Consider the following 26,344-nt stretch of genomic DNA (forward strand, 5'->3'; position numbering starts at 1 on the left):
CCGATTTCTGAAGTGGCTCTGTATCTGAAATCCCTTAAATAATTATAAGGAACAATATCACAAAGTATGATGTTTGTTGCAAGATGTGAATGATTTATGAGTGCGTCTGCAACATACGAGCCCCACTATTAATTGTAAGGTCTGTATCAAAGATGGTTTGTCTGTCTCTGTCTCTCTGCTTTCCTTGCTGTACGCTTTTGTCTTGTTCCTGTCTCAAATCTGCCTTAGCCGAACTCTAGTTCTACGTTCAAAACATGTATCGACCTCTTGGCACATTGCCTCTTTTAGTTTTACAGTGTAAAATTATCTGACAACTTCAGTCTATCATACTGTAATCAATGTGTCATCTGTTTGGGAAAATGCTGTCAGTTTCAGAGTCTAGTGATGTGTTGATTACCCTACCGTAAATTGCGTAGTTGAAATGATAGAGAAAAACAAAACGCAGCAGCAACGATCATTTTTCATGACTGTAGCATTCAGTCTTTATGCTCTTGGTTTAAATCAAATTTAGCTTAGTCACGAACACAAAGCAAATAGTGGCTGACTCAGTCACTGGGGTATTCTCATAAGAAGGCTCTCTTGCCTTGAAATTACCAAACAATAACACACACACGCACTCATTGCCAACCAAAAAAACCGCACACGCACACACACTGTGACCCGCACATGCATACTGTGAGACACACACACGCACATACCGTCACACACACACACACACACACACACACACACAGCCATACGCATGCACAGAGAAAGAGGGAGAGAGATGACAAATGAAATACTAATTTTGCTTTGCTGCTTTTATTTCCTCCAGTTAATGCCATCAAGACAAACAACAATCCTTCGTAATAAGGGACTTGACAGGGACAGATGACATCTACAGTACACTCCAAAGTGAAAGTACTTGCAAGAGCATTTAATTCTTCTGCCTGTCAGTGTCATCAAGAAACAACCTTCAGCCACAAATCGGGTAAGCTTGACACCAGCCTGTATGCTGTAGCTTCAAAAACCTGTTCAATTTACAGATCTAACAATAAAAATAGATCAATATTGGTGGGAGTGGAGATTGATGTATGCTTTGGCCTTGGGTGTGTGTGTTGGGGGGGGGAGGGGGGGGAGGAGGTATGATACATATACCAGACATTTAAAATCAAGTGAGCTTACTGTACACCATGTAAACAAGGTATGTGTAAAACCTTTTCAGTCCATCATCATTCCGTCTGGAGCTGTGGTTTGAACCATGTGTTCCGTTTGTACCATTGTGACCAGGTGGGCATCGCCACCCATTAGGCATAATGCAATCACACTCACTCACTTGGTTGTGGGGAAAAAAACTCATTACCAACAACCACATGAACAGTTGCATTGTGCAAGTCTGGAAGATATCTGGCAGGGGGAATGTTCAGTGTATTTTGATTTATTAGGTGTGAATGTTGAACGTTTGTATCACTGTTCCTTAAATTCACATCCATGTCAAACATCACACAAAGATAATGAGCGTCAATGATAGCAAGAAAAATAGCGGAATAAAAAAGCAAATAGACTTTAGAAATATAATATTACATAATTAATAAGAAAAGAGATGTATAGTATTCTTTTTATATAAATTTGAAATGGGCTGTGTGACTGTTTACTGTGCTTTCTTTTTTTTCTTTATTCTATTTTTTTTTTAAAGATACATTCAACACAGTCTTTTGTGTTTGATGTTATTGTAATACTATATATATATATGAAAGTAAAAGAAGTAAAAACATGTTAAAAAAACAAAACAAACACAAATTTGATCAACTGTTCTTGAAGCTCAAAGTGTCACGGGTCGACACACACGCAGTTAGGAAACAGCCACAAGTCTTCTGTAATGACTTCCACTTCGGCCTGTGTGTGCGAAGCACCTGCAAAACACACACACACACACACACACACACACACACACACACACACACACACACACACACACAGACAAGTTTATTTGCATGTTTACATTGTTTTTGAAATCGTTTAAACATGTTCCTCTATGTATGTTTCAGGATGACACATTTGACAACAAAGAAGATAAGTTCTCAAAGTTGATCTGGATTACCTGCACAACGACCATGAAAACAAAAAAGGGGGGGCAGGGGGGGGGGGGGGGGTGGGCACGGACGGAGCCTCTGGGCCCTTCCCAACACGACCCTGAACAACCTTAACCAAGAACCAGTTTTGGATGACGACCCTATACTAGGCGGATCACCCGAATTTGGGCCATCGGCTGCTGATGTCAACACATCTTCAGAGAAGGTTCAAGACCCAAAACGTGTGTGGCAACAAAGGACACAAATACAAAGAAAAGGTTGGAAAACCAAGAGGCTGTGTGCTGAGGAATATTAGCTCTGTGCTGCAAAAGAGATTAAAGGCACATTCCTTCTCGTGAAAACAGTTCTATCCTTGGCACAAAGCTTTAATTGACGGTGGGGTTTTGCTGACTCGTCGAAGACGACCCATTTGGAACTTCGTAAGGAATTTCATGGCGTGGGTCGTGTACGATGCATACTCTGCAAAGAGGCGGCAAAACGTTTATCCCCATTCGGATTGCGTGGATCATGTACGACCCAAGCTTTTTACGTTGACTCCTTATTTGGAAGGTATGGGTCATACACGACCCACATCATCCGGACTGTGTAGTCCAACACATGATCTGGTGAAGGCTAGGAGAGTATGCGTTCAGACCAGACGGACATAAGTGCAACAACAGAACCCATCACAACATGGGCCATGAATCCAGTAAATGAACTCAAATTAGTGCACCCCCCCCCCCCTTTCAAATAGAACAATCAAATCTGCATCTAAATCAGTCATTGTCAGTGTTGTTCACATATCTTGTCTAACATGGACGCTATGGCATGCGCGGTGTAGGTGTCTATCCTCTCGGCAGGCATAAAAGGCAGTTTTTGGAGCTGTTTAAGCGGGTAATGAGACCAAAAAAATGATACATCTGAGTAACTCACAAACCCATTCAGCATGGGTGGGAGCCCAACATATTGCCAGGACTAAACATTTTGGAAGGCCGGGGTCCAGGGGCCGCTAAGGCTCCAGCGGGGTGCAGGGGCAGCGCCCTTGTTGGGGGGTCTAGGGTGGCAGCTAGTGCCCCCCAGCCGAAAATGAATTTTAGCATTATACTTTATAGGGAGGGTTTAGGTGCAGCCTCTCCTGACTAAATCTTATAACAAACAAGTTTTTTTTTAGAGATGCATAATATATATTTGTAACTGACCAGCTGAAAATGAATTTTAGTAATTCAAGAGGGGCTATTAGTATTCTATTAGAGCCTCTCCCAGGTTTAAAACTGAAAACAGCTACCACAAAAATTAAAATGGTGGGGGGGGGGGGGGGGGGGGGAGGATGTGTAAGAATGCACAAAATCAAAAACTTCTATACTTGAATTTGGTGTTTGGTTGCACCACTCTTGCTAGGGGGTCTACAAAAACAAGTTGTATACACATTTCAAGAAGGGTTTTAGAAGCATCTCCTCGCCTAAAGTTAAACAAAAACTTAAAATTGGAGATGCACAACATTTAAAAAAATCTTGTAAACTTGAAGGTATTTGGAAGTATCCAGCTGAAAATGAATTTTAGCAATGCAATACTTTATTTGAGCCTCTTCTGACTCTGAAAACAGCACACAATTTTGTTTGTTTAAAAAATATTATTGCATGCATAAATGAATGCATAAAATCAACAAGAAGAGCAAACGCTCGATCGAGTCACTTTCGCAGTTCTGAATATTATATGAGGCATCAGATGGACAGGAAGAAATTGCTATTCACAACACAATACAGATGTAAATAATTTGATGTAAAGAATAATCCTATAAAGTTTGAATCAAATCCGATGAATAGTTTCAGAGATATATTTCAATTTTTTTCCTTCAAGACATACCTGTGACCTTGAAAAAGGTCAAAGGTCACCAAAGCAGACGTCAAAGTGTAGAGGTCACTGGGAGTCACGTTCACATAAAATTTGAGCCCGGTCACTTTTATAGTTTCCGAGAAAAGCCCAAGTTGTGTGTTGCCGAACAGAAAAGGCTAGTTATCTCCCTTGTTTTTCTGATAACGTTCGTAAAAGGCTACAGATGTAAATACTTTGATGTAAAGAATAATCCTACAAAGTTTCAATCACATCCGATGAACTTTGTCAAAGATATAAAATGTCTAATTTTTCCTTTGACGCTGACCTGTGACCTTGAAAAAGGTCAAAGGTCAACAAAACCATCGTTAAAGTGTAGAGGTCATTGGAGGTCACGACTAAACAAAATATGAGCCCGATCGCTTTGATAGTTTCCGAGAAAAGTCCAACGTTAAGGTGGTGTCTACGGACGGACGGCCAGACGGCCGGACGGACAGACTAACACTGACCGATTACATAGAGTCACTTTTTCTCAAGTGACTCAAAAACCTCTATACTTGAATGTGTTTAATTGTATCACTCTTGCTAGGGGGTCTACAAAAACAAGTGGTACACATTTGAAGAAGAGTTTTAGAAGCATCTCCTTAAAGTTAAACAAAAACTTTAAATTGGAGCTGCAAAAAATTAAAAATTCTTGTAAACTTGAAGGTATTTGGAACTAACCAGATGAAAATAAATGTTAGCAAATCAAGAGGTGCTATTTGAGCCTCTCCTGGCTTAAAGGCACAGTAAGCCTCCCGTAAACCATCACAGATACGGTCAGGCTTTTACACACAGTACAAACACCCTTTCATTTAAACACTCACCGATTGAGAACATCCTAGGTGCCCTCCGTAAAGAGCGAACAATTTTCAAAGAATTTATTTTTGCGTGGTTTATCTTACCCCTGAGCCATCGTGAACCCGTGTGATCCAGTTTCCCTTTTTCACAATGTAGTCGTCAGTTAGTCATTTGAATGGGACTCGATGTGAGCTTATCTACAATAGCACGTTTTTATGCACGAAACAAACGGCTGTGGTTCACAAGAACTCTAGCGATGGCTTTTGACTGTTGAGAGGAACGGCGATATGCACTGTAAACCGTCGTCTGCTACGACCCTTGCGTGACCCTGCTTCCGGGTTTGTACTGATCTTGTCTTGATGAAAAAATAATTCTTTTATGATTAAAGAATGTATACATGTGTAACAAGCTGTCAATGTATTATTTAGATTTTAAAAGTTAGGTCTAGCGCAAAAACGCACCTTGGTCCAAAAACATTTTAATAATCATCGATTAACGGCTATTGCCAGTTTACATCGATAGAATCAGACCCGAAGGGAAGTAACTCAATTTTTGACCTGAGTTCAGGATGGGTACAAAAAGTGTTCGAGACAATCTGCAAAATTAATTCTTTAAAAACTGCTTGCTCTTTACGTAGGGCACCTAGAATGTTCCCGTTTGGTGAGCGTTCAAATGGAAGCGTGTTTGTACTGTGTGTAAAGGCCTGACAGTATCTGTGATGGTTTACGGGAGGCTTAAAACTGTCCGGGCGTGATTTCCGGTATCAGTTGAATAAAGTTCATAACAGCCGTCCAGCACCAAAACGAGGCGCCATTTGTAGAGGACCAAGTCCACGAAAATAAATTCTTTGAAAATTTCTCACGCTCGACAGAAAACATCCAGGATGTTCCCGTTCGGTGAGCGTTCAAATGGAAGTATGCTTGTACTGTATGCAGACGCTCGGGGAGCTCTGTGATGGTTTACGGGAGGCTTACTGTGCCTTTAACAACAAAAATAGCACACCATTTTTTTTTTCTTTGGGGGTGGGGGGGAGTAAATTAATGCTTAATATAAAAAATGTTTACCGCATTAAAGAAAAATCGCCTAGCTAACAAAAAATTAGACAAACACAAAAAATAACAGTCACCTCCCTTGTATTTCAAAATTTTACATGTAGCTTATGATTTTATCATTACAGGTGGTATATTCTCAAATAATTGTTTAACCATAGCTTGAACCAAATGAGAAACAAGTTTAAAGTCAGTTTGCTTCAATTGAACACCTTAAAAGGGCTAACTGCTCAGGTTAAAAAAGAAGGTTTAGACAAAAACAGAAACCACCAGAGTTATATCCCTTGCTAATGCCATACACAGTCTTCTGATGCTGCTTTTCAATTCATTTCAGGAGTTATATTTCAAAATGATTGTTGAATCATAGCTTCAATTAAAAGAGAAATATGTTTATTTAATTTTAAGTCTGTTTCACTTGCTAACTTTCTAAAGGGCTCAATGCATCAGAAGCTAAATACCGCTGGTTCATAGATCAGGAATGCAAGTTTTCTGTTCCACAGCACTGAAGGTTTGTGAATCCCTGCAATAGGAGAATATAAAGATGTGGGTGAGCCGAGTTTACAAATAGCAACTATGATGCCACATTCCCCTGGATGACATGACATGACATTGCTGCCCCCTGTTAGTCACTCTGACATGGTGAAAGGTGGCTGACCTGGCACAACTACATCTCACATGAACCCAGTGTAAACAACAGCTGCCAGGGATTAACAAAAAAAAGGTATAAAAAAAAAAATCCGTCTCGAGGGAAGAAATCCCACCCCTGGCATTGCCTTCAAACTTTCGGATGTTTGTGCTAACACATGTCGTAAAGTGCATACTGAGTTTCAAGTTGTTTGAGACATTTAATAGGTCTGCTGTTATTTGTCATGTCAGAAACAAATTAAATTGACGGTAGGTTTTTGCTGACTCATCGAAAAAAATGATTTGTTGAAATCTTCAAAAACAATGACAGATGCGCCACATACTCACATTTCATGTACATATTTTATCAGACATGGGTGGTATGAGGATTTCAACGCGAAAGTACTTTTTAAGAAGTTGACTCATTCCGAGCGCTGAGCGCAAATGTCGGCCTACGCCTAGCAACGCTCACTGCCGACACACTTAACTGATCAATGGCTCTTGAAAAAGCATTTTTCAAGAATTTGTGTGTGCGTTTAGTGCGCTGTAAACAGCCAATGTTAAAACTGTTTTCAATTTAAAGGTAAATTGAAGGTTTCATTTTTCTAAATGCATGCTAATTTTAATTTGTTTCTGTTCAATCGGACAGGGTACCTCTTTATTATCAAAATTCTTTCTGGTATGTCGCATAACATCAATCAATCAATCAATGAGGCTTATATCACGCATATTCCGTGGGTACAGTTCTAGGCGCTCTGCAGTGATGCCGTGTGAGATGAAATTTTATACGGCCAGTAGATTGCAGCCATGTCGGCGCATATTTACCTTTCACGGCCTTATTCCAAGTCACACGGGTATGGTAGACAATTATTAACTGTGCCTAAGCAATTTTCCCAGGAAAGACCCTTTTGTCAATCGTGGGATCTTTAACGTGCACACCCAATGTAGTATACACAGGGGGTGGTTCGGACACCGAAGAGAGTCTGCACACAAAGTTGACTCTGTGAAATAAATTTCCGCCGAACCTGGGATCGAACTCGCGCTGACAGCGGCCAACTGAATACAAATCCAGCGCGCTACCAACTGAGCTATATCCCCGCCCCTAACAGCAGAACTAATACGTATCTCTAATGACTTGGTATTTCGTGTGTAGTTTACGACATGTGTTTGCACAAATCCCCGTATTCGTAAGTTTGAAGGCAATGCTTTGCGAGTTACTCAAATGTACCATTTTTTTGTCTCATTACCCGCTAAAACGGCTTCAAAAACTGCCTTTTATGCCTGCCGAGAGGATTGACGCCTACACCGCTCAGCATGCCATAGCGTCCTTGTTAGACAAGATATGTGAACAACACTGACTGATTTGGATGCAGATTTGATTGTACTGTCTAAGGACATGCTAAACATGTTTCGATTTAGTTCTGATTTTTTAGATTTTTTGATCGCGGGAACCTTGATTTTGCGAATTCAATTTTAAGATGTGTCTGTGTTGTAGGTTCCACTGTATTGACACTACCTCATGTAAACTCAATCTGTTTTGTGAACAAGGTATGGGAATTAATTAACTTTTCAGTGATATATTTGGTTTTACAATCAACAGCCTCATCAGAAAGATCTGACCTCAAACGCATCTGTGTAGTTTTTCTTATGACGAGTAGTGTATACGTTTCGAAAACAGAAAAGTAGAAATGTGGGGTTCTTATCTGATATGAAATAAGAAAGCATGTATTGCACAGGTTGACACCGCAAAATGCAACCCACAAAAATGCTAATTACTGATACAGCCTTCCGCCGAATTACTTCATATTTGGTTTACATCAATTTCAGCTTATGCAAGGCCTGTCCACAAAGTGGCAAATCTGTAGGTGTGATTTTTTGGCAACAGATATTTTATATTTTATATTTCTTTCTTTATTCTTATCATAATTGCATATTGCATTCAAGTGCATTCTTTAGTTTCAGTCACACTGAGACAGCAATTTTGTCATAACATCTTTTGACCATGGGATAAAGTTCTACACGAGTGAATTCTGAGAACTTTAAAAAGGCAAAATCTTTAAACCAAGTACCTCTCAGGCTCTGCGGCTGATATGTCTCATACTCCAGGAGTAGACGGATGCACCTTTAGTCCATAAGCAAATGCACCAGGTGTTGATGTTGTCATACCAGAAGTCCCAGGTATATAGGCTGACCACCGTGGCTAAAAATTATTCAGGTCAATCATTTTTAGATCGTTAAGTACACTGAACCTAAAATAACACTGACAGACAGTACATGTACATAATAGATCCAAGGTACATGTATATACAAATTAGGAAAGAAGTCGTACAATGTCATTGAGAATATCACCGAGTCTGATAATGAAATTAATTCAGCATTAATTTGCTCCACCTGTACTAACTTATCATAGTTATGAAACAAGTAAACAGGCAACATGTATTGTTGTGTTTAAGGCAAGATTATATTCATAAAGTAACAAACAGCATACATATTGTATCGAGAAAACAAAGAAACTTCACAATCAACGTTTTCCCCATAAACCTGTTTTGGAATCGATCAATCTTCAATTGCACAATAAGATGGATTGCAACTGTCTTTTTTTCATCGTTTGCAGATCATATAAACTATCAACTGACTGACCTATTACTTTGTTTGGCTTTTTCATAAATAATAAATACACTTCATGTATAACAAATTGCATGCATTCCTGATTTTGTGTGTGGATGTGAGACCATGCATGGGGATTTTTATTCTGTGTGTACTATTAACTGCTGGATATAAACATACAACTACCTGCTTATAGAAGTTAGATCAAGAGAAGAAGCACCACCTGCCTGTGTTCTGCTTGGCACAGTTGCAGTATGAACGTAGCCTCAATGCTGATTCACAAAATGTAAAACATAAATAAAATGAGCAATTAAAAAAAAATGTACAATACTTTCAAAAACACAATGCATATATTATTATTGGCGGGGATATAGCTCAGTTGGTAGCGCGCTGGATTTGTATTCAGTTGGCCGCTGTCAGCGTGAGTTCGATCCCAGGTTCGGCGGAAATTTATTTCACAGAGTCAACTTTGTGTGCAGACTCTCTTCGGTGTCCGAACCTCCCCCCGTGTACACTACATTGGGTGTGCACGTTAAAGATCCCACGATTGACAAAAGGGTCTTTCCTGGCAAAATTGCTTAGGCACAGTTAATAATTGTCTACCTATACCCGTGTGACTTGGAATAATAGGCCGTGAAAGGTAAATATGCGCCGAAATGGCTGCAATCTACTGGCCGTATAAAATTTCATCTCACACGGCATCACTGCAGAGCGCCTAGAACTGTACCCACGGAATATGCGTGATATAAGACTCATATAAGACTCATTGATTGATTGATTGATTATTATGTCCAATAAAATAATCATTTAAAAACCTCATGAAAAAAACACAAACCAACACCCACAGGGCCTAACAGACAGAGCCACAAACACCAAGGGCACACACACACACACATGTACAGTGTACACATGCACACACAGGTACACACGCATGTATGTATGGGTGCATGGTCCGAGGGGCATTAAGCCTGACCAATACAAAAAAATGGACAAACTTTGGCCGATTTAGGCGAATACTCTTTGGACATTTGGCCGATAGGGACATGAAAGTTTCGAATAAAGTAAAAATAAATCGGCGATTGGCAGAAGGGCCGACCCAAACGACATCCCTTCTGTGATAATACTGTTATAGACTGTGTATTTTAACACCATAATATTCCAAAGGGAGTAGAAAAAAAAGTACAGTGATACCTGCGGTGAAAGGACAAAAATGTACCTGCAATGCAGGGGGCCTGTCATTACAGGTATAATCTGGTAGAGATAATAGAAAAAGGACAATATTAGGTGTCCTTTGAAGGGAGGTGTCCTCTCATCGCAGGGGCCAACCATCACAGGTAACACCAGAATAACAAATCTCTTACAGAATCGCTGTCAATGTGATGTTGGGATCATAATCAGGATCATCTAGTCCTCCTGATCCTCTCCAGACTCAACTGTAACTTCAATTGTGAGGCTAACCAAAGAAAAACAATATCAGTTAAAATGACACAAGCTATTAGGGCTCTAAAAACAAAACAATAAGGTGCGTGAAGCAATATAAAACATTTAGTCAGTCGTTACCAAACTAAAAGATCAACATGACAAACCATGAGTCATTGCTGAGACTACATTTAAATAGTCTCGGGTAACCATCCCCAAAGACTGAGATGGGTCAAGCCTGCAGTCTCCGCAAAGCATGCGACCATAGCACCTGTACACCTCACTTTCGCTCGCAGTTCAATATGTGAAAAAACAGCTCCTGTCAATCTGGTACAGCACAGCAAACCATGTGGTATTCTCTATGTGTTTTAAAACTAACATGCACTCACTTGCTTTAGGTAGTACAAATTGTGTAAAGCCATGGGAAACATATGTTATCAACTCTTAGTCTTAGATCCACTACACTTTTCAATTAGTACTACCATTAGTGTAGCTGTCTTGAGCTGCTACCCATAACAATTAAATGCTGAAAGCTAATGATTGAGGGAAAACTAAGATAATTAAGTAAGATTAATGAATGGGTACATGTGTCACAAAGAGCCCCTATACCTACAATAGTCAAAGCAGTTTCTGAACATTCCAATAATGACCTGAAAGATAATTACACAATGCACAATTTATTGCTTATTGGAATCTGCAGAATTAACCAGTTCCTGACAGAAAACAGAAAAACTTATTTGAAGAATTTATCATTCACTCAATGAGAATGAGATAGTTTTGGCCAAGCAGGATCGACACACAGAGTTCAAGAAAATAGAAAAGGAATATATTTGTTCTGATCAATCATAAATGAAACAAATCCCAATACCGATTTGTAACCATAAAAGGATTTATCATACACAGAAATTTGCAGTATTCACATTAATCAACTTTATTTTATAAAAAATTGTTTTAATACGTATACAACAAACAGCATGTGTTTTGAACACACCCACACAATATTTATCAAAGAAAAACAACTCACTCTAGTGGGTCAATGAAAGACTGAGATAGCTCTTTCTGCTTCACAGTCCTGCCAGCTCTTGATCCATGAAACTTCTTGTCGCTGAAAGCAGCATATAATGTTAACTAATCAAAAGTTCTCTCCTGCAAATTCAACTACAATACCACTATACTTTAACTCTAGTCTAAGTGAAACCATTTCTCAGAATATTTGTTATTTCACGCAGCTTTCTTCATTATTTTCTGATGATCTAGACACAGATAGTGACACATATTTTCAAACATGGAAAAATACAAAATATGAATTATGTGTAACCGTGCGCCAATCTACTTTCCTCTTTCGTACTGAACTCAAACACTAAAGCAGACGACACAAGTTATATTACCCAGGTTCTTTTATTCCATACGATGAAATGGGGAAAATGTGGGATAACGGGGGTTTATCTTCAAATACAACTTTCACTGTATAGGACTAAACAACTTAAAAAAAACAATATTCTCACTCTTCATTCTAAAACTACATTCTTTCCCTAAAAGATACCCTTTAAAACACACCAAATCCTTTCCCCAAACTACACTCTACTCTAAATCCTCACTCTCAACTTTAATAAAAAACACACAATGAGACTCTAATTTAAAACAAACGAAATCTAAAAGAACAACCTAAAAAAACAATTCTTTAAAAAAAAACCAAATCTACAAAAACTCTAACAAAATCTGACCAAAATCTCTCCACTAAATCTAACTACTCTTCACTAACAAAACCTAGTCTACGAAAACCAATCTACGACTCACTAAAAAAAAGAAAAAGACCTAACTAAACCAGAAAAGACCTAACTAAACCCGAAAAGACATAACTAAAACCCGAACCCCGTCGCACGCTCCGACATCCTGCAAACCACAGAATGCACGCCGTAAGCATACGTAAACAAATCAACAATTTCAACTACCACAAGCTAACTCGTTAAACAACAAAACACATCATTCCTACCAAATAACATGCCTACAATACATATACCGTTCTCTCAAACAACGGTCTTCTAAAGCATTCACACATAAAAATCTTCCCCACCATTCCAACTCACAAAACAATCTACTTGAACATTCAAATAAATCCTCCCCCCAAGCAGCATACTATTCTTTTCACCGCCTACCCATTTACAGAAAGAAAATTGTTTTAACCTACCAGCAAAAGAATCCTCACATTCCGGAAAGATTTCCGGCCGTGACAGACATGTCACAACACAACGGCATTAAAAACACGCCGCACCAAATTCACGTCTTTTTTCCTCAAAGATTCCAAGCAAAAGCACAGTTTTAGCGTTCACATCCTGTGCACCGGTGTCACAAGATTAACCCATTCAACTCGAGGGGTGTCAGGCAGCCCCACTTTCTTTAATTAGTGCCTAACGTCACCTTCAACTATTCAACTATTCAACTTTACATCGCGGCGGAGGGGAAAAGGGAGATGGAATAAAGCCACCTGTCAATATTGTTTCTTGTTTACAAAAACATTAATCACAAAATTTACTCCAGAGGCTTGTACCAAAAAAACTATCGTTTTACCTATGCAAATTTTAGAATCGGCTATTCCGCGAGACCAATTCAATAGAAATGAAACTCAGTCTCGGAAACCTTAATGGATCCCCGATAGTATAGAGGTACCACGAGTTCACACGGATGCACACAAGTGCATGTGTACCGTAACTCGTTCCCAAGCTCACATCCTCCCCAACTTAGACTGTCGTCTCCTGGCGACATGCCAGAATCAAAAAAATTCAAAAACATATTTAACCTCCCAAAAACATAATATTCTCCATCCTCAAATCATTTCAAAAACTTTCACACAAAAACAACCATCAACTGACTAATACAATATTTCTCTAAAATTAAATGTTCTGAAATACACATTTCACATAATCCTTCCAGTGCCAATAATCATATCTCCTGTCGACATCCAACTCACACAAGTTGACAAAAAATCACAACTCATCTTTAACAGAGGCAGTTCCATGGTTCACTTTACAAAGATTTATGTTCACCACTTGCCAGATAACCAATAATGATAATCTTTACGACTTATCAAATATTTTATCTCTCTTGAGCATACATCAGAACAAAATGTTGACAATCTTTACGATTTATCAAAGCATCTGATCTCTCTTGAGCATACATCAGAACAAAATACTGACAACCTTTACGATTTATCAATGCATGTCCCCTCTTTGTATCCCAACTGTACTTGGCAACACAATCTTCTAATCAACTAACAAAATGACCACTTGCCAAGGCAATGAAAAAACTGGAAGTCCTTAAAACTCACCCAGAATATCAAACCTTTAGTTAAAAATCAGCAATAACCTAATGTCACTCATCACAATTAAACCATTCAACAGGAGTATTCATAGGCAACCATACAATCCTTCAGAATCTACTTCAAAAATCCACTAATATTAATTCTAATAAACAAAACCAGTATACACACTGTCTTCAAACAAAGACATCAGTAAGCACCAGAACTCAAATTCTAAAAAATACCACCAAGAAAATAGCGAGAGCAGAGGAGACAGTAAAAGTGAGAGCGGAGAAAACAGTAAAGACAAACCAAACGACAGCAGAGAGCAAAAAGGAAGAAAAAGGTTATCTAATCCCTTACAGGTAGCATACTTTGCTCCTGAGGCGTACGAGGCTGGAGACGCCATGCTTAAACCAAAGAATCCCTAAAAAAAATGCAGCCAAGAGAATTAGAAAGTGGGAGCAGAGAAGACAGTAAAGACAAACCAAATGACAGCAGAGAGCAAAAAGGAAGAAAAAGGTCATCTAATTCCTTACAGGTAGCATACGTTGCTCCTGAGGCGTACGAGGCTGGAGACGCCATGCTTAAACCAAAGAATCCCTAAAAAATGCAGCCAAGAGAATTAGAAAGTGGGGGCAGAGAAGACAGTAAAGACCAACTAAACGATAGCAGAGAGCAAAAAGGAAGAAAAAGGTTATCTATTCCCTTACAGGTAGCATACTTTGCTCCTGAGGCGTACGAGGCTGGAGACGCCATTACTCAAACAAATTAAAATATGTGCGCGTAGACAATCGGCTAGAGACAACATAAAACCCGTCAAATACCACCACCTCTGGGCGTCCTTGTGGTAAACTGATACAAGTTGAATGCGTCCCAGGCACCCTGTCTACAGTATATGAAGTTTACTATGATATATATCCTTCTCTTCTTCACCATCACTCTCCTTCCTTCACAATCCTTACTTCCTTCCTTCACAATCCTTCCTTCCTTCCTTCACCATCCTTTTCCCTTCCAATATGTATGATATGACGGTATTTCAACATTATGTTGTTCACCATGTTTCGATCCTTGAAACAAATCAACCGGCAAGCGCAATACTCACGCCCCAAGCACACGGCTTGCAACAAAAACCACACTAACACCCATACATACAACCACAAGTGTTAGTAATCACATCACATCCATGTAGCGTAATCAAACATACAACTACACATGTCCGTCATAATATCAAATCAACATAATCAACCACACTCTTCCAGTGCTGGTCCACTCCCCAACTCTGTCTCTTTGCACGGTGTGCAAACAGTCTTTCACAAACGTCCGAAGAAATGTTAATCGTTGAAGTCCTTCTGTGGACTAACAGAGTAAAAAGAAATGTTAATCACTGTAATCCTTTCTTCCCCGGATTAACAAACTAAATGGCAATGTTGACAACAAAGCCGCATCCGTCGACGTCACGCCCGGACTCCCTCCAACTTCTCACACGCCTGTCTCCTCCACACCAGCCCGCGTCCGGACTGCATGCCTGCCGTCCTCTCCCTGTGCGACGGGGTCCCCTAACCTACACTAATCCTAGCCCTAACAGTAACACCCCCTACCCACCCTTGCTCCGCAGCGCCAAATGTAACCGTGCGCCAATCTACTTTCCTCTTTCGTACTGAACTCAAACACTAAAGCAGACGACACAAGTTATATTACCCAGGTTCTTTTATTCCATACGATGAAATGGGGAAAATGTGGGATAACGGGGGTTTATCTTCAAATACAACTTTCACTGTATAGGACTAAACAACTTAAAAAAAACAATATTCTCACTCTTCATTCTAAAACTACATTCTTCCCTTAAAGATACCCTTTAAAACACACCAAATCCTTTCCCCAAACTACACTCTACTCTAAATCCTCACTCTCAACTTTAATCCAAAAAACCCACAATGAGACTCTAATCTAAAACAAACGAAATCTAAAAGAACAACCTAAAAAAACAATTCTTTAAAAAAAACCAAATCTACAAAAACTCTAACAAAATCTGACCAAAATCTCTCCACTAAATCTAACTACTCTTCACTAACAAAACCTAGTCTATAAAAACAAATCTACGACCCACTAAAAAAGAAAAGACCTAACTAAACCAGAAAAGACCTAACTAAACCCGAAAAGACATAACTAAAACCCGAACCCCGTCGCACGCTCCGACATCCTGCAAACCACAGAATGCACGCCGTAAGCATACGTAAACAAATCAACAATTTCAACTACCACAAGCTAACTCGTTAAACAACAAAACACATCATTCCTACCAAATAACATGCCTACAATACATATATACCGTTCTCTCAAACAACGGTCTTCTAAAGCATTCACACACAAAAATCTTCCCCACCATTCCAACTCACAAAACAATCTACTTGAACATTCAAATATATCCTCCCCCCAAGCAGCATACTATTCTTTTCACCGCCTACCCATTTACAGAAAGAAAATTGTTTTAACCTACCAGCAAAAGAATCCTCACATTCCGGAAAGATTTCCGGCCGTGACAGACATGTCACAACACAACGGCATTAAAAACACGCCGCACCAAATTCACGTCTTTTTCCCTCAAAGATTCCAAGCAAAAGCACAGTTTTAGCGTTCACATCCTGTGCACCGGTGTCACAAGATTAACCCATTCAACTCGAGGGGTGTCAGGCAGCCCCACTTTCTTTAATTAGTGCCTAACGTCACCTTCAACTATTCAACTATTCAACTTTACATCGCGGCGGAGGGAAAAAAGGAGATGGAATAAAGCCACCTGTCAATTGTTTCTTGTTCACAAAAACATTAATCACAAAATTTACTCCAGAGGCTTGTACTAAAAAAACAATCGTTTTACCTATGCAAATTTTAGAATCGGCTATTCCGCGAGACCAATTCAATAGAAATGAAACTCAGTCTCGGAAACCTTAATGGATCCCCGATAGTATAGAGGTACCACGAGTTCACACGGATGCACACAAGTGCATGTGTACCGTAACTCGTTCCCAAGCTCACATATGTAACAAGCAAGCTCACCCTCTTCTCAGAACATCCTGGTCACCATCATCATTTCAATGCTTGTTAATCTACAACTGCCACAACGTCCTACCAAAAAAAGACATGATGTATACGTGATATACGTTAGGCGTGAGGCATGATATTCTATGGCCCAGCAGCCTGAGCTTAATTGTTATCGTTTACAAATCATAATATTATTTAGTATCAACTAACTGTTTGGCTTTTACACCAATAACAAACACACTTCCATCTTCATATATCTCATAACTATAAATATAATTATGACTTTTTTTGTACTATTTATTTTATTGATAATTTAAAACATACAACTACCTGCTGAGATCAAAAGAAGTACCGCCTGCCTGTGTTCTGCTTGGCATTGTTGCTGTAGCCTCAATGCTGATTCACAAAATAAGAAAAATTAAGTAAATGTCCTATAAATAAATAATGTTCAAGACTCATGAAAAACACAAGCCACAACCACAGGGATACACAGACATGGCCACATACACACACACACACACACATTCACACAGGGGCACACACACACACACACACACACACACACACGAGGGCACATAGAACACAGGGGCACACACACACACACACACACACACACACACACACACACACACTCACACACACGAGGGCACATAGAACACAGGGGCACACACACACACACACAGTGTAGAGCAGAAATCGCACAATGCGCCGATAGATCTATGTTTTGTAATATTTCATTTGCATAGTTCTATAAATAGTATCATAACAGACGCAAATGGCCGCAGAAAGAAACGGTTCGCTTATCCGAAATAAATCGTCAAACACCTCGTGCATACATTTTCCTTTTTACAGGTTATAAATTGGGAATCCCAACACCACAAGCAATGATGACTAAACGACACTAAACAAGACAGCAGCTTACGCAAGTTCCCAGTATAAATCAAAGCAAACGCCGAACGCAAAGTATCGACAGTTTGTCAGGGCAACGGGCACTTTTACTGACTCACGGTGATACATTTCTGCTCCACAACAAATCCCTCCCACCCTAATTCAGTAATTCTTTGGTCAATTTACTTTTCACAAACAAGTCCAATATACACTTCCATCACATAACATAAATAGCATCCTAAACATCTCATGAAATGCATGAAAAAAATACCCACTTGTTCAGCAGGTGACGAGCAAACTGCGGACTTGTGATGAATCCAAATTAATTCTTCACTTCGTTCCAACGCGCAAGCTCCTCACCGATATACACGCGCGACGTGTCATAGTTACGTGCACGAGTGCGTTTTCGTTTCTTCTTGGTTGAATCCGGTACAGTCGACCATTGCGTTTTGTTCTTTTCTTATCACCCTGGTTCGATACGACTGAATGAGCCTCCATTTTTTCCTACAAGCTCATCAATTATGTGTGACCTAGTTTGCTTGTGACGTGTCATTCTATGTGCATGTGGTGATCATCAAGATGATGCAGATCTAAAAATAATTAAGAAATAGGCCAAGGACCGGCGGGTCCGAGTTAAAAATTAATTCGTAAAAAAATTGAAGTTCTTGACTCCTTGGATGGAAGTCAATGAAACTTGGTATTTATTCAAAGGAATAGATGCCTGAGGTATGACTAAAAGCCCCAGGGGCTCCGTGCACCTGGATTTGACAAGTCCAGTATCTTTAACTTTCTGAGCGTGTTTTTAATCCAAACATATCATATCTTGATGTTTTTAGAATCAGGAACCGACAAGGAATAAGATGAAAGTGTTTTTAAATTGATTTCGAAAAATTAATTTTGATCATAATTTTTATATTTTTAATTTTCAGAGCTTGTTTTTAATCCAAATATAACATATTTATATGTCACACGCTTTCCTTCTTTGCCACTACTAAAGCAAACGTGTGCAAGATTGTATGTTACACGCTTTGGAGCATGTGCAAGAACGGATTCAAACTCGAAATCGTCCCTCCAAAAGCCCCAAAATGCACACACGACTTTTATTTCTCCTGCTGTTGTCGTGTCTTCTCTTTACAAATTCTTCAACGCTGAGAATACTGAAAACGGCATCCCAGACAACAGTACTGTTTCCATACGCGAGTTTAGCTTCCCTTGGAAAGTGGCTCGCTCAGGAGGCCTGTTAGTCTGAAACTAGAAGGACAGAGTTCTGAACATAGATGACAAAGACCCCGGAAAGAACAAACATTTCGCGGATGCAGACACAGAAAGACGTCATGAAGAATGGAATGCTTCAAAAGATACAGACTGTGACGATGACTGTGACGTCATTCACATATACCGAGACGTCATTCATAGTTGTTCGTTCACTTTCGTCAAAAAGTAGATCTCTCCACAATGGCTGCTCCTGTGTTTAGGTTTATCAAGCGTGAGTACGCAAAACGTGTTTGTTCTCTCCTCTGTTGAAGCTGTGAGACATAATCGCCATTACGAGCTAGTCGTGTGACAGAGAGTGTTCTTGCACACTCGACTGCTGCTGTTTCACTCCGGCTAAAGCCGTCGTGAAACATCTACAGTCTCGTGTGCAAGAAAACTCTCTGTCACACGACTAGCTCGTAATAGCGGGTAATGTTTTTGGAATCAGAACATGATGAAGAATAAGATGAACGTAATTGTGGATCGTTTTATAAAAAAAATAATTTTAATTACAATTTTCAGATTTTTAATGACCAAAGTCATTAATTAATTTTTAAGCCACCAAGGTGAAATGCAATACCGAAGTCCGGCCTTTGTCGAAGATTGCTTGGCCAAAATTGCAATCAATTTGATTGAAAAATGAGGGTGTGACAGTGCCGCCTCAACTTTTACAAAAAACCGGATATGACGTCATCAAAGGTATTTATCGAAAAAAAAGAAAAAAACATCCGGGGATATCATTCCCAGGAACTCTCATGTCAAATTTCATAAAGATCGGTCCAGTAGTTTGGTCTGAATTGCTCTACACACACACACGCACAGACAGACAGACAGACACACAGACACACAGACAGACACACACACACACACACACACACACACACACACACACACACACACACACACACACACACACACACACACACACACACATACACCACGACCCTCGTCTCGATGCCCCCTCTATGTTAAAACATTTAGTCGAAACTTGACTAAATGTAAAGACAACAAGTCGCGTAAGGCGAAAATACAACATTTAGTCAAGTAGCTGTCGAACTCACAGAATGAAACTGAACGCAATGCAATTTTTCAGCAAGACCGTATACTCGTAGCATCGTCAGTCCACCGCTCGTGGCAAAGGCAGTGAAATTGACAAGAAGAGCGGGGTAGTAGTTGCGCTGGGAAGGATAGCACGCTTTTCTGTACCTCTCTTCGTTTTAACTTTCTGAGCGTGTTTTTAATCCAAACATATCATATCTATATGTTTTTGGAATCAGGAACCGACAAGGAATAAGATGAAAGTGTTTTTAAATTGATTTCAAAAAATTAATTTTGATCATAATTTTTATATTTTTAATTTTCAGAGCTTGTTTTTAATCCGAATATAACATATTTATATGTTTTTGGAATCAGAACATGATGAAGAATAAGATAAACGTAATTTTGGATCGTTTTATAAAAAAAATAATTTTAATCACAATTTTCAGATTTTTCATGACCAAAGTCAATTTTAAGCCACCAAGGTGAAATGCAACACCAAAGTCCGGCCATCGTCGAAGATTGCTTGGCCAAAATTTCAATCAATTTGATTGAAAAATGAGGGTGTGACAGTGCCGCCTCAACTTTTACAAAAAGCCGGATAGGACGTCATCAAAGGTATTTATCGAAAAAAAGAAAAAAAAGTCCGGGGATATCATTCCCAGGAACTCTCATGTCAAACTTCATAAAGATCGGTCCAGTAGTTTGGTCTGAATCGCTCTACGCACACACACACGCACAGACAGACAGACACACACACACATATACTCACACACACACACACACACACACACACACACACACACACACACACACACACACACACACACACACACACACACACACACACACACACATACACCACGACCCTCGTCTCGATTCCCCCTCTATGTTAAAACAATTAGTCAAAATTTGAATAAATGTAAAAACAAGTACTACTCCTGCTATATCCTTTTCTTTTGGCTTTTAGACAAAAACAATAAATATATAAATACATGAATTAATAAATAAAGTGAAGAAGATCCAAAAACTAAAACTTCGAAACTGTAAACCCTTGAAGCTTTTGAAAAAGGAACCTACACAAGCGGCTAAATAATTGGGGTGGTGGAGGGGAGGGGGGGTGGGTGGGGGGGGGGGGGGGGTGGGGTGGCGTTAGTGTGGGAGTGGGAAGGCACAGATGGCAGAATATAGGGTCATGATAATCGAGAAAGAATGCACTCAGCAAAGCACCCCTTATTCATTGCATTGTATTGGGTGATTCGCAGCGCTGGTGCAATATCGTGTTGCTAATAACTGTTCTCCTTTACAATAGTGTGGAGACATTGCGTAGCCCTGTTCTATTTTATTCCCGGCTCAAGCGTAATAAATGTGTGTGTCAGTAGAACATTGAGCAAGGACTCCTCGGTTTTTGTTATTGTTATTTTTGTTTTTGTTGCCCCAACCCCTCAGGAATTCAATAAATGTGTGTTCCGAGCTAAGACTGATTGCACCTTACGTTTTTGCAGGGGATTGGCTTCACTTGAAATGACATTCTTGTTTGCAATTGCTCTCAAAGTTACTGGGTGGGTTGTTTTACCCCCTGAGACTTTAGCAAATGTTGTTCCCAGGTCTCGGTCTTCGGTCATTTTCGTATACTTTTTTTCACAACACAACGATGTGGATTTTATGTGTACAAAATATGGAGCATGATGAGTGTGTATTCAAAACAGAAGAGAGGAGAGGGAATGTCAAATCCTGCGAACAAACCTGTAAACTCTTTCTATTAGCATGAGGAAGGAGTCTGGTACATGATGCACAACCTGATTCACATTGTTGTTCATGGAATTTGTTGTTGTCTTCGCTGTGTTGAGTTACTACAACAGAAGAGAGGGAGAGAGAGAATCAGTGTGCCAAATGTGATTGTGTCAGCAATATGTGCTGTTGAACTTTGTTCGGTTTGTCACGGAACAAGTTAGCTTTTTTCTCTCAAGAAACTAAGCATGTAAGTAAGGACTACATTTAAGCAGTGTTTTTTGTGTGTGGGCTATTCAAAGCAAACCTATTTCGACTTAAAGTTTTATGCGTACTATCAAGTAACATTCATTTTAGGCGAACGACAAGAAGAAGAAGAAGTAACATTCATTTGAGCACTTGCTTGAATGGCCTGAGATGAGGACTTGGCACAATAAATTGTTGTAGCTGCTTGTTATGCAATCTGATTATTTGCAAATGACATCTTTTATGCAATCTGATTATTTGCAAATGACATCTTTGTTGTAGATTTTTTGAACTTGTAATTACTTTTGATCAAGTTCAAATTGTTTTTGTATTTCATGAATATGCGAGATCTTATAAGCTTTTCTACCCAGTCATGCTAGCATTTGTTGTGTGGTTGGTATTGGATTGAACAGCTGGTATCAAATATAGGAGTACTTGCTTGTGCATATTGGAAAGACTACATGCATAAATTTATATTTTCTCAGGTAATTGTTTTGTCTGTAATGCTTGCGGCTCTGTTTTATTTACCCCCAGGCAGATATTTGTTAATGACAGAGCCAGAGAATTTGAATGATTTCAGTGCCTGATTTGTTTTCTTCTCATGATTGCAAGGTTTTTTTTTAATGCTATCAGCTTGTTTTGTTTCGTGAATGTGTTTTGTCATGAATGAGCAACACAATAATCCTCCCCCCCCCCCCATTCTTTGAAGACTGCCCAAATGATGACTAAATCAGGTAGTAAAAGGGAGCAAGTCTCAAAAGGGAAAAAGAAAAAACAGGCCTGATGGTAAGAACGTCTTAAAATCTAGTCTAAAATTGGGGGGGGTGGGGGGAGAATTGGTTCCACTGTATACCTGTCCTGAGAGGTCACCTGTAGTGTAGGTATAGTTTCAGTGAATGGAACCAAAGGTGTCCTGTCTTCACAGGTACCACTGTAATGGTAGTTTTCTTCAAATGAGATGGCTTATGTCGGGGGTACGCTGTGATTGATATCATAATAGTTGACAGCAATGTGTGAGTGAAAGATACTTGGTATTGAATTCTTTCCAGAATGAAAATGTTGTTTCTGGAGAAGTTATTGCTGTGACACTAACATTTTGTGTGATCAATTTGTGAAAATTATGAAGAGTGGATATAAAATGTCTGTTCTTGAATTCGATCTTTACTGTGCTTTCTTGTGAGTTTGAATGATCTAGAATGAAGGATATCCACCGTAGAGGGCGCCAGGAAGAAAGGCAGTGAACCTTCCCAGGCAATGTTTTATTTGCTTTGAAAAAAACATGTGAACCAATACCATATAAACTGGGCACCAAAATATTGCAACATTTTTTTTACCTCAACTGATTTTTTTGTTATACCTTTCATATAAACGCATGCATGCACACACACACACACACATGCACACAAACACACACACACACACACACACACACACACACACACACACACACACACACACACACACACACACACACACATTTGACATAACAACTGTATCACAGAACAAAAAATGGTATGTTTTTTTATTTGTTTTTTTTTTTCTTTTTTTTTTTTTTACTATAACATTAACATTACTATATCTAAATGTATTTTAAACAACTTTTCTATATAACAATTCCCTCTCAAAAATGCATACAATATCCAGAGGGGAGCCATATCTATAAATACCAACACACATTTTGGCTATCACAATCAAATAGTTCACATAACTTATTAGTGCCTTGGAACTTTGTGAATTTTCAAGTACGCCCAAAAAAACTTCCTTCACGGTAATTTTAATAATCATATTATATTTACAATTCACTTTATCCTCAACGCATTTCCAAATGGACATAATTTTCGGGCAAAAGTAAAAAAAATGTTCAATATAATCAATTTCGTTCTCTCAAAAAATGGTATGTTGTTGGAACTTTGAATTATTATTATTAATTAATATTGTCAATAATTAAACGTTCCAACAACATACCTTTCTTGTTTTTTTATTCTGAATTTTGGAACGTTAATGGCAGTCTATCTATTTTTGGATTTTTATTTGTATCACATGACAATAAGTTCAGGTATCTTAACAAGCCAAAATCACATGACAATAAGTCCAGGTATCTTAACAAGCCAAAATCACATAACAATAATAACCTTGAATGGTTGAAAACGACGTTAAACACCAAATAAAGAAAGAAAGAAAGAAAGAACATAACAATAAGTTCAGGTATCTTAACAAGCCAAAATCACATAACAATAAGTTAAGGTATCTTAACAAGCCAAGCTAGTGATGGTAACCCCTTACAACAAACACACAAGACAAGAAACAACATGTGGAAATCAGTTGGATCAACAGAAAGACTGGTGAAAGACTCCACAGTGAGATCTTGACCCTCAACTATTTTAAAATAAATTACTCATCATGAAAACAACAACAGGAACAAAATAAATCTCAAAACAAAGTGCATGTTTACTGCAGAATATATAATCAGTCATTGCAGAGCAGTTTGGACTTCTTGACGATCATGAAAATAAATAAGGCATCACAAAAATAATTCACAAAAATAAATAAATATCTCGATGAGCATATTTCAGTTTCTCTTTTCAGTAGCATACCCCACACGTATTGAAAATGCACCCAGCACATACTTGTTCCAACACACGCAAGCACACACGCATACACAAACAAAAGTACACGTACGTGTATCAGTCAGCAAATTGTCTTCCCTCAAAACGCCATGTGGGAAAATACCTCATACCGTGGAACTCCCCTTTTAAAACAACCTCCATTTTAAAATCTTGATTTTTCACATTTTCTGTTCATAAGCTCTGTAGATTTACCTCATTTTAGAATCCCTCCTTTTTAAGATCTGGTTTTCTGACATTTATAGAGGTCTTCACTGGGGAGTTCCACTGTATACTCTGCAGGGTCTGATCCAGGGGGGGGGGGTGGGGAGGGTTCCCGGGGTATCCGGAAACCCCGGAACCCACCCACCCGCTTAATTTTCTTTTTAAAAATGAATTTGAAATAAAGAAAACATGATTGAGGGTCCCAAAGGGTTTAAAATCGTGATCGTGATTGGTGTTTTTTGACCTTTCTGTGACCGTGATTGCCGAAATTTCCATTTCTGTGATCGTGATGGGACTTTGCATGTGATCCGTGATGACAAAAAAAATCAAGTCTCGTGATCGTGATCGTCATTTGTTTTCGTGATCGTGATGGGCATTATTGCAAAGCATTTTATTTTCAACGTACATTTTTCACAGCTGTATCACTCTATGATCCTCTATTCGTCTAGGTGTTTGTGATCGTGAAAACAAAAATCAAGGTAGCTGTGATCGTGAAAGCTAAAATTTCCCTTCCCGTGATCGTGATGATACCCCCCCTTTGGGGCCCTCATGATAGCTCAGATTGCTCCATTTTCCTTGTATTTATCAAAGTTCCCGGACCCTCTTAGGAGCTGGCCTTTGTCTTCTTAATGACGGTTTTGGATGGTACTTGGGTAATTTGTAGCCCGACGTCGCCATTGCTCCATTTTCCTTGTTTTTATCAACATTTTCCGGCATGCCCCCTGACCCACCTGGGAGTTTCAGGTGCTTCGCACCCTGAACTAAACGCTTGGCGTCGTCGATCTGTCCATAAAAGAAATTTGGACCCCCCCTCAAAAATGATGTGATGCGCCACTACTCTGTGCCAAAAGGGAGGGCGTTGTTTGAAGCCTAGTCGTGGGTCAGAATTCGTTCAACATCCAACTGTGTGGATTCCGGATGCGGTCCGCAGGGTCTCCTGAACGTGTTGCCGTACGTCCATAGCCACTTGTTAGCGACTGCAATAAACCAAAGTAATTCTGTATAAGTATCTTGCCGATTAATGCAATAATGACCGCCGGCTATGCAGGTGTTTTGTTTTGTTTTTCTATATATTTTTCTGTTTGTGTTCCTCAATCTCTCTTTCCAGTGGATGGAACTCTGTGTGTGTGTGTGTGTGTGTGTGTGTGTGTGTGTGTGTGTGTGTGTGTGTGTGTGTGTGTGTGTGTGTGTGTGTGTGTGTGTCTGTCTGTCTGTGTGAGTGTCAGGATGTTAGTGCGTGCAAAAGAAACAGAGTAATGCACCCGCTTTGTGATGAAACTGAAAAGCATTATTGACGAACGTTTTATTTTTACACGCATTATCATTATCACTTTTTTGTCTTTTTCGGAAGGCCGTAAGTCTTATTTTTGATCATAACTTTCCTTATGTTTGGGTATGTTGTGAATTGAACGTTCCGATAAACTAAGCCTTCTTTCTTTTTCTGTCTAGATTTTGGAACGTTAGTCTATCTGTTTCCGATTTCATATTATCATTACTTTTCTGATCTTCCTTGTTGCTCGTCTTCTTTTCAAACGCATCTTCATTTTTATTTTTATTAAAATGCATCTTGAATCATATGTTTGAATAGATCTACAAATTACA

At 39.2% G+C, this 26,344-nt stretch overlaps 1 protein-coding gene and 1 long non-coding RNA gene across 5 annotated transcripts in view; both read right to left on the reverse strand.

Annotated features, from left to right (window-relative positions):
• LOC138978536 (prolyl 4-hydroxylase subunit alpha-3-like) overlaps window positions 1–26,344 on the reverse strand; it is a 92,305-nt gene that overhangs the window by 31,660 nt on the left and 34,301 nt on the right. The window contains exon 14 of the mRNA XM_070351281.1: window positions 23,483–25,719. Coding sequence (XP_070207382.1) covers window positions 25,613–25,719 — 107 coding nt within the window. The 3' untranslated portion in view covers window positions 23,483–25,612. Of the gene's footprint in view, window positions 25,720–26,344 lie in introns of the transcript that reaches the window.
• Window positions 786–18,090, reverse strand: LOC138978526 (uncharacterized). 4 transcript variants are annotated; one of them, XR_011459716.1, is made up of 7 exons: window positions 17,921–18,082; window positions 17,088–17,153; window positions 11,445–11,525; window positions 10,363–10,454; window positions 9,188–9,273; window positions 8,464–8,594; window positions 786–1,892 (listed from the first exon to the last, which is right to left on the reverse strand). It is a non-coding gene; the product is annotated as an uncharacterized lncRNA (long non-coding RNA). The 4 variants fall into 4 exon arrangements; XR_011459719.1 differs by lacking the exon at window positions 786–1,892 and adding an exon at window positions 5,470–6,290 and having other exon boundaries at window positions 17,921–18,085; XR_011459718.1 differs by lacking the exon at window positions 786–1,892 and adding an exon at window positions 16,773–16,841 and having other exon boundaries at window positions 8,093–8,594; window positions 17,921–18,090.

The sequence above is a fragment of the Littorina saxatilis genome, linkage group LG10 (genome assembly GCF_037325665.1).
Source record: "Littorina saxatilis isolate snail1 linkage group LG10, US_GU_Lsax_2.0, whole genome shotgun sequence".
NCBI lineage: Eukaryota > Metazoa > Mollusca > Gastropoda > Littorinimorpha > Littorinidae > Littorina > Littorina saxatilis.